The sequence below is a fragment of the Schistocerca cancellata genome, chromosome 5 (genome assembly GCF_023864275.1).
Source record: "Schistocerca cancellata isolate TAMUIC-IGC-003103 chromosome 5, iqSchCanc2.1, whole genome shotgun sequence".
Lineage (NCBI taxonomy): Eukaryota > Metazoa > Arthropoda > Insecta > Orthoptera > Acrididae > Schistocerca > Schistocerca cancellata.
This window is the reverse complement of record NC_064630.1, coordinates 24,079,783-24,096,868: the sequence shown is the minus strand read 5'-3', so window position 1 is coordinate 24,096,868 and position 17,086 is coordinate 24,079,783. Positions and strand designations below refer to the sequence as shown.

The 17,086-nt window shown below is 44.1% G+C and overlaps 1 protein-coding gene across 1 annotated transcript; it reads right to left on the bottom strand.

Annotated features, from left to right (window-relative positions):
- Positions 1-3,013: 3,013 nt before the first annotated feature.
- On the bottom strand, positions 3,014-17,049 carry LOC126187349 (U6 snRNA-associated Sm-like protein LSm2). The gene is made up of 4 exons (XM_049928373.1): positions 16,892-17,049; positions 16,740-16,807; positions 10,626-10,716; positions 3,014-3,226 (listed from the first exon to the last, which is right to left on the bottom strand). The coding sequence occupies exons 1-4, from the start codon at positions 16,892-16,894 to the stop codon at positions 3,101-3,103; spliced, it is 288 nt and encodes a 95-aa protein (XP_049784330.1). The 5' UTR covers positions 16,895-17,049; the 3' UTR covers positions 3,014-3,100.
- Positions 17,050-17,086: the final 37 nt, after the last annotated feature.

The following is a 17,086-nucleotide window of genomic DNA, read 5'->3' as shown; positions in this document are numbered from 1 at the left end:
AGGAGGAGAAGAAGAAAAAGAAGAAGAAGATGATATGATGATGATGATAAAGTTAATATCGTATTTTTTCCAGCAACTCACTGATAGCTTCAGTCTTACAGATACAAAGAATTACAAGAGGTTGGTAAGTGGGCGAGTACTTCACAATGTGTTTTAAAACTGCTTTCAGTCCACTTGGATGCAACAATCAGGTAAGCTTGTAACCAAAAATAAAGCTTTCCAGAGCTTTAAAATTGGTCCCTGATTCAAAATTCTGAAACATTAAAAATATGATTTGAATTGTCAAGAAGGAATGTAGCTTTCTCAGCAGAAAATTTAAAACAGCATTTTCTGTTTGACTGTCCACACTCTCAGTGTTAGGTGGAGCTGTTGTGTGGTTGCTGGATGAAGAGCAAAAATCTGAAAAATCATCACTAAGTAACGAGCACTGACTACGGAGTATTACAGCCCAAATATGTCTCATTTCTTTCAGTGCTTGCAAAGTGCATGAAAATTGGCTTGGTGTATGGATCTAGAGCATACAGCCAAGGAAAACCATACCAATCAAGAGAACCCCCTACTATGCCCCATACTGGTACACATATGCGTTTCTCACTTAACAACAATATGAATTAGGATAGACTGCTACTCGTCACACAGAGTAGGAGTTGGGTGGCAGACAGGCACATTTAAAAGCATCAGACAAACTACTTCACCAGATTTAGAAAAAGACACACAAATAATTCATACATTCTCAGCTCCCACAGTCAAGGTCACTGTCATCTCGAGGCACTGAGGCCCAACTGCAGTGAGTAGTGATCTCATCTCAGGTGGATAGTGGTGTACAGGAGAGGTGTGGGGCAGGGAGGGGGAGGTATCGCAAAGTCAGGGTGGAGGAAAATTTTTGTAGTCCTGCCAATGGGAGTGTGCAAGTGCATGACAGTGAGTGTGGTGGGCTGTTAAGTCCAGCACTGGGAGTCCGTGCTTGGGGAAGGGAGGGGAGAGAAGACAAGAGGAGAGGAAAGGAGACGACTATGCTGATGCATAGGGAGAAAAGAAGGCACATGGAGGCTGGAGTGGGATCAGGGAAGGGCAGGAGGACAGCAACTAGTGAAGATTAGTGCCATAAGGGGTTATGTGAATGAAGGATATGTTGCAGGGAGGGTTCCCAAATGCATTCTGACTGTAAGTGTGAGTTCTCTTCCTGTGACATATCTTTTATTTCTGTCACTGTAGTAACTTTTATTCATGGTGTCTTCCCTACTGCAGCTAATTATGTCGCAAAAATATGTGACTGACGTATTTTACTAGCTTTTTGCTTTTCCATATGATCAACACTTTGGTATGCCAGACAAGTTGACTTTTTTTCATACTTAATACAGCATGAAAGGAATGAACATGATGTACTGATTCATGGGCTGTTTTGCCTCACACTGCTAGCCCTTACACACCTGTGTGGCATGGCCAAACTGCTGACCCTCAACAGACTGGGTATTCAGGATCACACCAAAGGACGTTGCTGTGTTCAGGATTGAACTCACATCACTCTTGTTGGATTGTGTTTGGTTACTACCTGGCAACCCATCAAAACAGTCATGAGTAATGCTGTGATGATTAGCAAGATGCCCTTAAGTCCAGCAAGCTGCTAGTGAAGGTCAATCCAGACACTAATCCTGGTATCTAGGGAAGCCTAATGCAGCTGAGATGTGGCAGGTGAACCAGACATTGCCCATTAATAACTCTTTCACTTCACCAACCGTCCACCCCATTGGCATGGCGTTTTTTTTTTTTGCCACAACATCTGAATCATCCATGCAATCCCAGCAGTTAGGTCAAGATCTTTGCACTCTATACTACACAAGGTTCCACCATAATACCAAACAGTGGTTGCTGAAGCATGTACCAAGCCAGAACTTGGGCAATCAGATTGCTCTTCCTGAGTACCATCCAGGAGGCACATGTAAGTTATGAAATGCTTGAGATTTGTTGCCTATTGTATAAAAACTGACTGACTGGATGTCACCTATTATATATCAAAAGTAATTAGAGTAAAGGGAAAAAATATATAAACAAATAAATGCATATATCCTACAAAACCCAACATCTTGAACTGTCTGAGTATGTCATGTTCCCAAGTAGTATCATAACCCTTCCCCAAGTCAAAAAAGTTTACTGTTAGGCGATTCTTCTGCAGGACAGTTTGTTGTATTGTCAACTCAACAGAGTTGGATATCCATGGTTGAAGGATCTCTTCTGAATCCATGCTGAAAGGGGTTAGAAAGCCGTCAGCATTCTAAAATCCAGGCAAGGTCCTTGTTGACCCACTGGTTCATGATTTTTCTCCCCTTAAAGCTGGCAAGAGTAACACTACAATAACAAATTAAACCTTCCCATGCTTTAGGAGGACACTACAATGCTCCAGGGCCTGAACATCTGATGTTTACTGAATAGAGACTACGAATGCCAAAACAAACAGTATAAATAAGTGTCTCCTCATTACAAAGAGAGGTTATTGAGTCACAGGAACAACAAGTACAAGAACTCTCCAAATAACAGCACATGATTACACAGTCTTGAAATGAGACTTCTTATTACTAACTGATTGTAATAAATGAGTCCTCTCACATAAGAGGTATCTACAACATATTCCAGGTGGTTTTCTCTTTTCTGTATTTTAGTGCTGTTCTCCTTACAAAGTGACAAATATGCCTCTTTGAGCGACACTTCATTTGCAGCATGACAAAACTCTGATCTTACGTTAGAAAAAGCTCTAAACTATAATTTCATTGTGCGATATGAAAAACCAAACATCAATTATTGAACTTCCAAACTTATAAAATCTGGTGGCTAGAGAGATCATATTGTTAGGATAAAAGAATAGTTAAGAAAAGAGAGCTTATTAGTTTCTTTCTAGTGAACTACTTACAAAATAAAATCACAACGGTAACAATGTGCTCAATGAAACAATTACTCAGGGTAACAAATACGGTAATTCCTGACTTTACTCATGTACAGTTCAATAAGCACATCGCAATTTCCAAAGATTAAAAAAATAAGTCCTTTTATTAAATGACATGTTTCACAATCATTTATTGTCTTAGATTATCAAATTAGGTTATTTTTAACGAGCTTGTGCAGCAGCTTCTTTCCTTGCTGCATCCTGCAGCAACTGTGTATCAACTTCATCTGCTGGGAGTTGCACGTACCGAACAACAGAACCACGAATGAAGCAATTCTTGACAGACAACTGGAAGCAAACAAAATTGCTTTTAAAATGTGATCTTATTGCAACAAAATCCTGATGAATTTACTCATACTATATCATACAAGATTACAACATAAAATCCAGTTTAAGAGCCATCACAAAGATTGTGAAAGATGGAATAGAGTGAAGAGAGAGGAGGCTACATACATATATGAAAGTTAAATAGCAATCAATTGAGAGATCTGTGGGGCAGTTGGGGGAAGGGAAGGAGGTAAGAGAGAGAAGAAAACTGCAAGGAACAATGAAGAAAGGAAGATGACATCTTTTAAAATCCATGGTTTGAAAGCAGAGACGAAATGCTGGCTGTAGACACCACTGACACAATGAAGAGGATTACAAAAAACTCGTGAGATTTGAGGAAAGAATGGAAGTGTATTACCCAAACACTTGTCATGATGAAAAGTAAATTAATGACAAGAACAATGTAGTCTGCACGGTATAGTTAAAGAAATAAAGAGTGAGAATACAACTGGCACAAAGGGTAATATTCAAAGGAGAGAAGTGAGTTTTCAAAGGTTCATATCCAACATGTATTGTGATTCCAATGTATACTGCAAACACACTGTTCTCTAAAATGTATATGAAAGCTATAAGGGCACAGTATTCAATAATAGAAGAGTACAGCAAGCATCTACTTCCCTGTAACAGTAATGAAAGGAATGCTCAGTTATGGTTCACAACTGAAGTTTCAGTCTTTGACCATTTGTTGATGGGACATTTTCAACCGTGCAGCTAGGAGGAATAAACACGGAAGCTAACAGATGGAGATGGTGGTCATTCTGCTTTAACACTGCATGTACAAAAGTTATTGCATTGAAGTAACTGGCTGCGTGGGACAAGGTCTCATTTGAGAAGACAGTAATGATGGGAACAACAGCAAGGAATGGTTAAGGAGTTTTTTCTTTTTTTTTTTTTTGTGGTTTTTTTGGGCGCAAAACTTCTATGGTCATTAGCGCCCAGCCCGTGACTGAGGACAGTAAGAAACCGAAATTAAAAACCAGCAGCAATGGGAACAAAGTCAGAAAATTGGAGAAACTAAAAATAGAAGAATGCGTAAAAATCTACTACAGAAAGGGGGTGGTTGTCCCCAAAAAAAAGGCTTCAAATGACTGACGTCATTTCACTGTCACTAATAAACTGGAGAACGCGGTCGGCTGAGCGCGTGTCATCTGCTAAAATCGACGATAGATCAGGCGATAGCTGTAGACGGGAGCGTAACGGATTAAAATAGGGGCATTCAATTAAAAGGTGTCTTACCATCCACAGCTGAAAGCAGTGGGGACAGAGTGGGGGAGGATCGCCGCTTAAAAGATGTCGATGGCTAAAACGACAGTGCCCTATCCGGAGTCTAGCTAAAATTACCTCCTCCCGACGACGCGTTCGGGAGGAAGAGGTCCAAGCGCAAGGGAGGGCTTTCACTTCCCGCAATTTATTATGGCGAAGTGCCGACCAATGCGCATGCCATAATTGAGCAACTTGGCGACATAAACCGCTCCGTAGATCTGTGAAGGGAAGTGACTGAATAGCTGGCCGAGGAAGAGAGACTGCAGATTTGGCCGCCATATCGGCCGCCTCATTCCCACAGATACCAGCGTGTCCCGGGAGCCAGAGGAACGCCACCGAGACGCCCCCCAGGTGGAGCAAGCGCAAACAGTCCTGCATCCGGTGGACCAGAGGGTGCACAGGGTAAAGAGCTTGGAGACTGAGGAGAGAGCTGAGAGAATCTGAGCAGATAACGTACTGTTTCCGCTGATGGCGGCGGATGAAGTGGACAGCCTGGAGAACAGCGTAAAGCTCCGCAGTATAAACCGAACACTGGTCGGGAAGCCGAAAGCGATTTGGGGTGTCGCCAACAATATAGGCACTCCCTACACCTAACGATGTTTTCGAGCCGTCGGTGTAAATAAATGTGGCGTCCGTCATTTCTGCACATAGAGCAGCAAATGCCCGACGATAAACAAGTGTAGGGGTACCATCCTTGGGAAATTGACAAAGGTCACGGAGCAGGCAGATCCGGGGACGGAGCCAAGGCGGTGCTGTACCCCAAGTTGTCAAGAAGGTTTTAGGAAAGCGGAAGGAAAGAGAATGGAGCAGTTGACGGAAGCGGACTCCCGGGGGTAGTAGGGAGGAGGAGCGGCCTGCATACCCGACATCAAAGGAGGCGTCGAAAAAAAGGTCATGGGCTGGATTAGCAGGCATGGAAGACAGATGGCTAGCATAACGACTCAGGAGGACTGCTCGCCGATTGGACAGCGGAGGTTCAGCAGTCTCAGCATAAAGGCTTTCCACAGGGCTAGTGTAAAAAGCTCCAGACACTAAACGTAATCCACGGTGGTGGATAGAGTCGAGACGCCGAAGAATAGACGGCCGAGCAGAGGAGTAGACTATGCTTCCATAATCCAATTTCGAGCGCACTAAGGCGCTCGAGAGACGGAGAAGGACCACTTGGTCCGCTCCCCAGGAGGTACCATTCAGGACACGGAGGGTGTTAAGCGATCGCAGACAGCGAGCCGAAAGATAGGAAACGTGGGAGGACCAGCAGAGTTTTCTGTCAAACATAAGACCCAAGAATTTAGCGACGTCTGAAAACGGAAGGTTGACAGGACCTAGATGTAAGGAGGGCGGAAGAAACTCCTTACGTCGCCAAAAATTGACACAAACGGTCTTACTGGGTGAGAAACGGAAGCCAGTTTCGATGCTCCACGAGTGGAGGCGATCGAGACATCCTTGAAGACGACGTTCTAGAAGGCTGGTCCGTTGAGCGCTGTAGTAGATCGCAAAATCGTCCACAAAGAGGGAGCCCGAGACATCAGGAGGGAGACAATCCATAATGGGATTTATGGCGATGGCAAACAGTACAACACTCAGCACAGATCCCTGGGGTACCCCGTTTTCTTGGGAGAAAGTACGGGAGAGAGTAGTGTTCACCCGCACCCTAAAAGTGCGCTCTGCCATAAATTCGCGAAGAAAAAGGGGCAGCCGGCCTCGAAAGCCCCAAGAGAACAGTGTGCGGAGGATGCCTGTCCTCCAACAGGTATCGTATGCTCTCTCCAGATCAAAAAATATTGCTACCGTTTGGCGTTTCCGGAGAAAATTGTTCATGATATAAGTGGAGAGAGCAACAAGATGGTCAACTGCAGAACGATGCTTTCGGAATCCGCATTGGGCAGGTGTTAAAAGACTGCGGGACTCCAGCCACCAAGCTAAATGGTAATTCACCATACGCTCCAAAACCTTACAGACACTACTCGTGAGGGAAATGGGGCGATAGCTAGAGGGGAGATGTTTGTCCTTTCCAGGTTTCGGAACGGGAATGACAATAGCTTCCCGCCACCGTCTGGGAAAGGTACTGTCGGTCCAAATTCGATTATAAAGGCGAAGGAGGTAACGCAGACTATGGGTTGATAAATGCAGCAACATTTGGACATGGATACCATCCGGTCCTGGGGCGGAGGAGCGAGAAGAAGAGAGGGCATGTTGGAGTTCCCGCATGGAGAAAACAGTATTGTAGCTTTCGTGATTTGGAGAGGAGAAAGCAAGATGTCGCACTTCTGCTGCACGTTTCTTCGGGAGAAACGCTGGCGGGTAATTTGAAGAGCTCGAAATCTCAGCAAATTGCTGACCCAACGAGTTAGAAATTGCGACGGGGTCCACTAAGGTATCATGCGCGACAGTGAGCCCAGAGACAGGGGAGAAACTAGGCACACCTGAGAACCGTCGAAGCCGATTCCAAACTTCCGAGGGGGGAGTGAAGGTGTTAAAGGAGCTAATAAAGAATTTCCAGCTTGCCTTCTTGCTATCGCGGAGAACGCGACGGCATCGTGCACGGAGCTGCTTATAGCGGATACAGTTGGCCAAAGTAGGATGGTGACGGAAATTGCGAAGAGCACGTCGCCGCTCACGTAGTGCGTCACGGCATGCCTCGTTCCACCAAGGAACTGGGGGGCGCCGGGGCAAGTCGGAGGTGCGTGGTATTGAACGTTCCGCAGCTGTAAGAATAACGTCGGTAATATGTGTGACCTCATCGTCGACGCTGGGAAAGCGACTGTCATCGAATGTCGCTAGAGACGAAAAAATTGTCCAATCGGCTTGGGCAAATTCCCAGCGTCGCGAGCGCATATATGGCAGTGGAGGCTGCAGTCTAAGGACACATGGAAAGTGGTCACTCGAGTGTGTATCATCAAGGGCGAACCATTCAAAGCGCCGAGCTAGCGGAACAGTACCGACCGCAAGGTCCAAATGAGATAGTGGAGGCAGACAAAAATGTGGGGACCCCACTGTTGAGGCAAACTAGATCCGCTTGGTGGAAGACGTCTAGCAATAGAGAGCCACGTGGACAAGGATGTGGAGATCCCCAAAGCGGGTGGTGGGCATTGAAGTCCCCAACCAGCAAATAGGGGGGTGGAAGCTGACCAAGAAGATGAAGGAGATCAGCTCGTGCCATTGGTGTGGATGATGGAATGTAGACAGTACAAAGAGAGAACGTGTATCCAGAAAGGGAAAGACGGACAGCGACAGCTTGGAAGGAACTGTTTAAGGGGATTGGGTGATAATGGAGAGTATCATGGAGAAGAATCATGAGTCCTCCATGGGCTGGAGTGCCTTCAACAGAGGGGAGGTCATATCGGACGGACTGAAAGTGAGGGAGAACAAAGCGGTCATGCGGACGCAGCTTTGTTTCCTGAAGACAGAAGATGACCGGTGAGTAGGATCGTAAGAGGACCGACAATTCATCCCGATTGGCTCGAATGCCGCGGATATTCCAGTGGATAATGGACATGGGATGAACAGAAAATGGAGGAATGTGATCAAAGATGCTGTGAACACAAAGACTGCTCGGAACTAGCAACCGACAGCAGGGAATGGCATTCAGCCGAAGGCAGAAGATCCTGATCCATAGGTTGGTCAGGAGCAGCTCCTGCCACCAACGATCGGCCGGTTGACTGGCCACCAGCAGTGCGCCTCGGCGACACAGAAGACGGCCGAGGGCGATTTCCGCCAGGTGGTGCTGTAGATGGGACACGCCTTGGCGGAGAAGGAGAGGAACTGGGTTTCTTTGTAGCCTTCTTGGAAGAATGATGTTTAGATGAAGGAGGAACCGATGGTTGTGAAGTTGCGGTACGTACAAACTCTTCACGAGTATGCTCTTTTTTCGAAGGCTTGGCGTCCGACTTTTGGGCTCGAGATTTAGCAGAACCCGATGAAGGGTGAGCCGTAGAGTGGGCAGGCGAAAGTGGTGAGGTTGAACGAGCGATCTTTGCGCTGGCCAATCTGACGACCGTGGCACTAAAGGTGAGGTCGCAAGTCTGCGTGGCCGCCTCCTTTGTTGGCCGAGGAGAAGCAAGGACAGTGCTGTACTTTCCTGTCTGAGGCACGGTGGGCTTGCGACTGGCGAATAATTTTCGAGCAGCAAAGGTCGACACCTTTTCCTTCACTCTGATTTCCTGGATGAGCTTTTCGTCCTTAAAAACGGGGCAATCTCGAGAGGAAGCAGCGTGGTCACCCATACAGTTGATGCAGCGAGGGGAAGGAGGTGGACAAGCACCCTCATGGGCATCCTTGCCACACGTAACACATTTGGCCGGATTGGAACAGGACTGGCTGGTGTGATTGAACCGCTGACATCGATAGCAACGCGTAGGGTTTGGGACGTAAGGGCGAACGGAAATTATCTCATAGCCTGCTTTGATTTTCGATGGAAGTTGAACTGTGTCAAATGTCAAGAAGACAGTGCGGGTTGGAATGATGTTCGTGTCAACCCGTATCATTACTCTATGAACTGCCGTTACGCCCTGGTCAGACAGATAGTGCTGAATTTCTTCGTCAGACAATCCATCGAGGGAGCGTGTATAAACGACTCCACGCGAGGAATTTAAGGTACGGTGCGGTTCCACCCGGACAGGGAAGGTGTGGAGCAGAGAAGTACGCAGCAATTTTTGTGCCTGGAGGGCACTGTGTGTTTCTAACAACAGGGTGCCATTCCGTAATCTGGAACAAGACTTTACAGGACCTGCAATTGCGTCGACACCTTTCTGAATAATGAAAGGGTTGACCGTGGAGAAGTCGTGACCGTCATCAGTCCGAGAAACAACAAGGAACTGTGACAACGATGGAAGAATCGTCTGTGGCTGAGACTCAGTATACTTACGTTTGTGAGCAGACATAGTGGAAGGTGAGGAAACCATTGCGGAAGAATCCCCCATGATTACCGGCGTCTCCGATGTCGCGCTCCTCCTTTGTGGGGGCCCTCACTGAGGGCACTCCCGCCTTAGGTGATTGTTCACACCTCAGGTCACACCTCCCGACAAACGGACGGAGGGACCAATCGGCATTTTCGGAAGGTATCAGCTCGGGTAATCACCCCTCCCTGGGCCTGGCCGTTACCAGGGGGTACGTACGTGTCCTACCTGTCTACCCGGGGCGGGGAATTACGCGTTACCCCGTCACCGGCTACGCACAAAAGGCGTGGGTCGGCCTTCAGACACGCACAGGGAGGAAGAAAGAGAAGGGGAAAGGAAAGAAGAGAGGTCTCAAACGCTGCAGCGGAGAAAAGGGAAATAGAAGAGGTAAGGAAAAGAGAAGGGCAAAGGAAGGAAGAAGACATAAAAGCAAGGAAGGCGAAGAATGCAGTACATTTACGAGCGTCCGTCTCCGGACGTAGGCACAAACCATACTTCCAGATGGGGAGAAAGGGAAGGAAAGAGCCAGAGGTGAGGGGAGGAGGGGCGAATATAGGGATGGGGAAGGATGCGGAAAGGGAAGGTATGCAGCCCGGAAAGGAAGTAAGGCCACATTAGCTCGGGGTCCCGTGCTCGCTACGCACGTATCCACAAAAGAGTTGTGGACCCCCTGGGGGGATGGTTAAGGAGTGTCCGTAACAGTGAATGAGTACATATGGAGTCTGGAAGAGAGATTAAAATGTGCTCTATGGGCATGCACATGAGAGTATTTTAGTGAACAATCATATAAAATTGTTACCTCAGTGAAGGACACTATTCATAGCCTCCATGTCAGTATGATACTGCACACACATGGGCTGCTGCACTTGGATTCAACTGGACATTACTAGACAAGAAAGATGATAAATGTCTGCCTGTGCACTGAATCTACAGGATATGAGTAATTAAAGGTTAAAACGGTGTTTCAATGCATCTTACACCTTATAATACAAATTATGGCTGGCACTAATTCTCTGCCCCTCTTCCCCCAGGATTCATGAGACCTAGCATTAAATGATGATGAATGATATGATTTACAGTTCTATGACAGACAAAGGGTATTTCTTTGTTTTTGTACTCACCTTCTTTTCTTCCCAATGTAATTAATCAAAAAAATGTAGAATAAGATTCATATAAAAGATGCAAGAAGAATATGAACTTACCATGTGTGGATATTTGTCAGGATCAGTAACAGTGATGTCAGTTAACTTTATGTTCAGATACTGGTCCACAGAATGAAGTGTACCACAAATGCTGAAACAAGCAGTCATAAAAAAATATTGCCAGCAAATGTTTAATGATAACAAAAATGTCTGCATTCTGAAACTCCAGAAACAATTTTTAATTAGCAACTAAAGTCTCGAGCAGCAATCATGTTAGGTGTACATATAAAACATATTTCAAATGGATGATATCATAACATTAAGTCTGCGATTCTAGAGCATTATCTTTGTTTAGCCTGCTGTGCATGGAAGAGCATTACCTGTTTCAATCATGCACCTCCTTCTATTTTTATCCTATTTACACAATATCATGTCAGCCATCACAATATTCAAGCTCTACATTACACTCCCATTTGCAGCAGGCTGCAGTTACTGAGCTGTCCATTTAGTAAGTGCAATAGCCCCACAATAAGGCTCATTTAGTGCTAGTAGCACCTGCTACAAAGAATATGTTGTGCACCATGAACAGGCTTACTAAAACAATGAGAGCACCAGTTCAAAGAGTAAAGCAACATACAATTTCATTCCATGTATATCTCATAAAATCAACACAACAGGAAAGTCACATAAATCTGAGCTCTTACCAAGGCTTACAAACAGTTGTTCTCTTTGGCGCCGTAAATGAGTGGGAATAGTAAATATCAGAGGCGGAGAACAATATCACCAATACTGTAAGGTGGTTTGAATTATATAAAAGTTGAAACAGAAGTTTCTCTGAAAATTCATCATTGATCAGGTCTTGTTTTATGCATTGCAAAAACCATCACTGAAAATTTAGAATAATTTTACAGACACTTATTGGAATATTTAGTGTGGCACAGCTCTAATCATTATCAGTGCCAATAATATAAACCAGGATAGATTGCTACTCACCACATAGAGGATGCATTGAGCAGCTGACAGTTACATTTAAAAGTAGGCTTTTTGACATTACTCAGCTGTCTGACTAAGTCCTTTCTCAGATGAAGAAACACACAAAAACATTCAAGCACACACTACACAGTCTACTTTTACACATACCTGTCGGCTTTCAACCTCTCCTTCATGTGATGGGTAGGAATATATCCTAATTCATCCTGCTGTTATTCCATCCCAGATTTTCCACTGTTTCATTATCAGTGTTACCCACCTTTGATTCCTTCCAAAAAGCGATAAAAGGGCTTACACCCTCAGTACCAGGTGTACCACTGGACTACACAATAATTTATTGTACTGGATGTAGCTAGTTTCTGCCTTATTCTTCATATCAAAAATGTTCCACCAAAAAGCACACTGCACGTCGTTATATACTGATGAGCCACTGCATGCCATCAAAAGACTACATGCCAGCTGGTGGCTTGGCAGGCACATGACAGAATAAGGAAAGTATATAAGTGGAACAAAGATAAATGGGGAATCAGTCTAGTAATTTGGGCTGTAAATGGGGAAATCCACTTACATAAGTAACTGTAACAAAGGGCACACTGTTATGGCCTGGTGTCTGGGAACAAGCAGCTTGGAAACGGCAAAGCTTATCAGCTACCTGCATGCTACTGTTGTCGGCATCTACAGAATGTGATCGAAAGACTGTGAAACCACGAGTTGGCGACAAGCTAGTAGGTGTCCACACATTATCACAAAATGTGATCAGAGGCTTTCCCACTATGTAAAGCTCGACAGGTGGCAATTGTGTGGCAAACTGAATGGCAGAGTACTACACTGGTGCAGGCGTAAGTGTTCCAGAACACACTGTTCAGTGTGACATGGAGTTCCACAGCAAATACCCTCTATGTGTTCCCATTTTGATCCAATGACATCATCAATTAAGAATGCAGTGGGCACGGAATTATTGAGATTGGACCACGTATCAATGGAAATGTGTCAACTGGTCAGATGAATCACACTTTTTGTTACTCTACGTCGATGTTTGTGTCCAGATATGCCATCATACAGGCATATAGCTGCTTGAAACATACACTGCAGCTTCTATACAGGCCAGTGATGGCAATATTATGCTATGGGGGAGATTCATTTAAGCTTCCATGAGGTCTGTGACAGTAACAGAAGAAACCACGGCTGCTGTGGACTGTGAGAACATTACTGTAGACCTCCTACAACCCTTTATGCTTGCTGTTTTCCCTACTGTCATAGTTTCTTCCAGCAGCCCAGTTTGTGTCACACGGCCAGAATGGTGCTACAGTGGTTTCAGAAGTGTGATAGTTAACTCACATTGCCGTCTTCACCAAAAAATCTGATTGATTTGAATCCAACAGAATACATGTGGGGATGATATTGGCCACCAGCTCTGCAAACTCAAACCACCCAACCATCATTCAAAGGAATTGTGTGCTATGTGCACAGACATCTGGTGCCACATACCTCTGGAAACTTACCAAGGACTTGCAAATTCATGCTATTCAGAATCACTGTTGTATATCATTCCAAAGGTGCACCAATATGCTATTAAGCAGGCAGTCATAATTGTTTGGCTCATCGGTCTATACATACAGGGTACCCCACACACCACCAGTACGCCTCACATACTGGTTACTCGTCTCAAATCGAATTGCTTGTGAAGTGGCAATCTGTCTTGAAAGTTGGCTACACTGCATTTTACTGAGAAGCTGATTGCTGCTGTGTGTTCATGCATCAGCTGTTGTGAGGCACTTATATTGTTGAGTTCTTACAGAAATGGGGCATTTGCATTAGTCAACCAATGCTGTTCAAGATTTGTACAATTTGCAGAGGAATAGGTGACTGATAATAAGGATCCCTGAGACTATAGATAAGAGTTCGCGTGGTCATTAAGGGAAGTCCCCGCAAGCCGATAAGGAGGTTGCCACAGGAGGTCAGTGGATCTCGTACGTTGTGTCATCATGTACTAGAAGATATGAAGATGTAAATGTCGTGCAAAAGTAGATATTTGAGGATAAGGAAAAGAGAGTTCATTATTGTAACTGGATTTTAACATCAACTGCTAAATGTTACTTGGATCCCTTGCTTTACTTCATGTCAGATGAGGCCTGGTTTCATTTGTCAGGTTCTGTAAAATCCCAGAATTGCTGCTCTGGCCTTGGTCATAGGACAATCCACGTATTCGGCACAAAGAACCTCTCCACTCAAAGAAAATAGCTGTTTGGTGTGCTTTGTCCGGCATGAACATTATTAAAAAGATATCATCAGAATGTTATGCTCTTAGGGTGTTAGCATCTGTTTGTAATAGCCAATGTGTTGTGGTGACATGATGCCTACATATAATTAGTTCTTAGCTACAAGATTCTTTTCTGGGGATCAAAGACATAAAACATGGACATGGTTTTTAAATTGCAGAAAAGGGCCATTAGGATAACAATTGGAAACCATAGTCGCTGGAAAGAGCTTTTTTTTTAAAATGTTCATCCTTATTGCACCAAGAGAGTACATCTACCAATCTGTGGTGCATATTAGGGAAAGTATTACTAAATGCTTCATTAATAGTTCTATACATAATCATGGAACAAGAGCCAGTATGTAGTTACATTTACCCAGGAAAAACAAACAAAAAATTAACATCAGCATTTTATATCAGGAAATTAAACTGTATATTGAACTGCCAAAGGAAATGAAAAAGATTACTAAAATATATCTGTTTTAAAATGCAGCTAAAATATTCTTCATATGTAATGCATATTATAAAATTAAAGATTACTTAGAGGACCCACAGTAGTGGATAGTAATGAAAGGGGATAACTACAGCACCTTGTTACATTTCAGTACGTCCTTATGGTTTACTGCTTTCACAAGGACATCATGTGTCAAGATATAAAAGTCACACAGGTGGACAGTGGCACATAGTCAATATGGTAAGAATGGAGTTAGAGTTGATGCAAGGGACAAGTAATCAGAAATGGTCCAGGAATGATCAGTGGGTGTCCTCACTGTGTGTGACAATGAGGAACAAAACGGTTTTATATTGCAAGTAACCTGAAACAGATTGTGCATAAATCAAGGAACATTATACAGTACTGACTTACTGAATGAGGCAGTGGAGTTGTTAAGACACTGCCCTCTTGTTCATGAGGATGAAGCTGCTCTGTCTGGTCATCCAGATTTGGGTTTTCCTTCATCACTCAGGCATATGCTGGATGTTCCTTAAACAAAGCCTGCCCTATCCTCATAAAACATGGTATGTATGCTGCGTGTTTTATATTTTGGCCTACCAGTAAGTACTGTACGAGGTGGAATCCAAAATTTTTGGAACTGGTGCTGCCATCTGGAAAGTAGGAGGAGTAGATCTTTGCACCGCTAGGTGGGGGGAGCTGCATATCTGTTAAGTCAGTGTGCAGAGTGGCATTCAGCTGGGAGGACATGTTATGTGTCTACAGTGATTTCCATAATATTCTGTGTTTGGTGTGTGGCATTTTACGATGGATCTGCGAACAGAACAGCATGTGTGCATCAAATTATGTGCGAATCTCAGGAAAGGTGCTATGGAGACCCTTGCAATGATTTAACAAGTGTTTGGGGGACAGAGCATGAGCCGTACGCATGTGTTTGAGTGGCATGCTTGGTTCAGGGCCGGCCATACAGACGTCAGAGATGATGCTCACACTGGAAGGCCTGTTGTCAAACTTCAACAATTGGTTTGTGCGGATCAATGTTGAACCATTCAAGACCTTGAGGATGAATTGGGTACTGGTTATGGGACATGTCAAGGAATGTTGACTGATGAATTGAGCATCATCGTGTCACCACAACATTTGTGCCAAGGATCTTGACTGCCGATCAGAAGGCACAGCATGTTGAAGTGTGCACGGACCTTTCTCAGATTGCATCTGATCATCCGACCTTCTTGTCACGGGCTATCACAGGCGAAGAGAGCTGGATTTAGGGTTATGACCCAGAGACAAAGCAACAATTGTCCCAGTGGAAGAGCCTGGGCTCTCCAAGACCCAAAAAAGCGAGACAGGTGAAGAGCATGATCATTGTTTTCTTTGATACCAAGGAAATTGTGTACAAAGAATTCATCCCACCCAACCAAACAGTGAATTACAAGTACTACTGTGATGTTTTGCGACAGATCCGTGAAAATGTGCGGCGGTGGGGGCCCAAACTTTGGTGTCAAGGCAACTGGCTGCTGCATCGCAACGCACACTGTCAAACGCCCTTGCTTACCAGGACCTTTTTGGCAAAAAACAGCACGGCGGTTGTACCCCACCCACCGTACTTGCCAGATTTGGCACCTTGCGACTTCACACTATTCCCAACACTGAAACTCAAGTTGAGAGGCCATCTTGTTCGACACTCTAGAGAGGATCCAAGAAGCATCGCTGGCTGTGATAAACACTCTCAATGAACAGGACTTCCAAAAAACGTTTGACCAGCGGCAGAAGCACTGGGACCGGTGTGTATGTGCGGATGGGAACTACTTTGAGGGTGATGGTGACCATTAGTCCAAAGGTAAGGTTTGCACCAGATGGCAGCACCAGTCCTGAAAATTTTGGATATCACATTGTATTACCTTGACAAACCCTATACCACTGTGAGATGATCCTTGGATAAAAATAGATAAATAAATGAAAACTTTTACTAATAACGACTCTCAACAACATAACAACCTTAAGCTTAGAAATAAGGGACATACACAAATACTAACTGGAATGAAAAATTTTAATTATTGCTGTGTAGTGAATCCCACTTTGTATTAGAAGTGGAAGTCTTTTGTAGATCTATAAAACTTTTTAATGATACAGCCTTTCTATCGAAACAATTAAGTCTTAAGTAGGGGAGAATTTTTTTTTTCGAAAAGTTAAAATCTTTTACTTCCTATCAATATCTACATCATATAAGCTAAGGTTATTGCATACAAATAGGCATACATGTGAAACAATGAAATCTAATGACTGAACATTGGTCATAAGTTGTCAGTGTATTTGTGTGCTGCAACTCTAGCATATCACGAGCTACTGAGAAAGTTCATACTTTGATACAAACAAGGTACGGCGGAAATTTCTGCAATGACAACGACGGTCATGATACTTGGTAGTAAAATTCGTAAATCAACTATGAACTGTATGAAGGCAAGTAATACTTTACCTGAGATCGTTTTTTAGTTCCACAACGACGTCTTTCCCCACAAGGGATTTAAAGAATGAATAGAATAACTGAAAAGAAAGTATTAAGTGAATCTCTATAGGTTACTGAAATTAATGTACTTCTACAGGCTCTGTTAATGAATTACGACAAACCATATTTATAGCCAGCCACGAATAGCTGAGAAGTTCAATACATTTTACTAACACCGAAGTTGTACTTCACGCCGGTTACAAACCAAACATATCAGTCCTCAGTTACAACCGCACATGTTGGACGCTATTTACAATATCGATTCAATTACTAACAACTGACGCACCCATAGAAAACAAGATGATCTACAGTTCTGG

What these genes read in the sequence shown, in the direction of transcription:
- LOC126187349 (XM_049928373.1), bottom strand. An exon ending in GAACTAAAAAACGATCTCAG is followed by an intron (nt 10,717 to 16,739) that starts GTAAAGTATTAC and finishes TGCTTGTTTCAG; the next exon opens with CATTTGTGGTACACTTCATT. An exon ending in CTGACAAATATCCACACATG is followed by an intron (nt 3,227 to 10,625) that starts GTAAGTTCATAT and finishes GTTTGCTTCCAG; the next exon opens with TTGTCTGTCAAGAATTGCTT.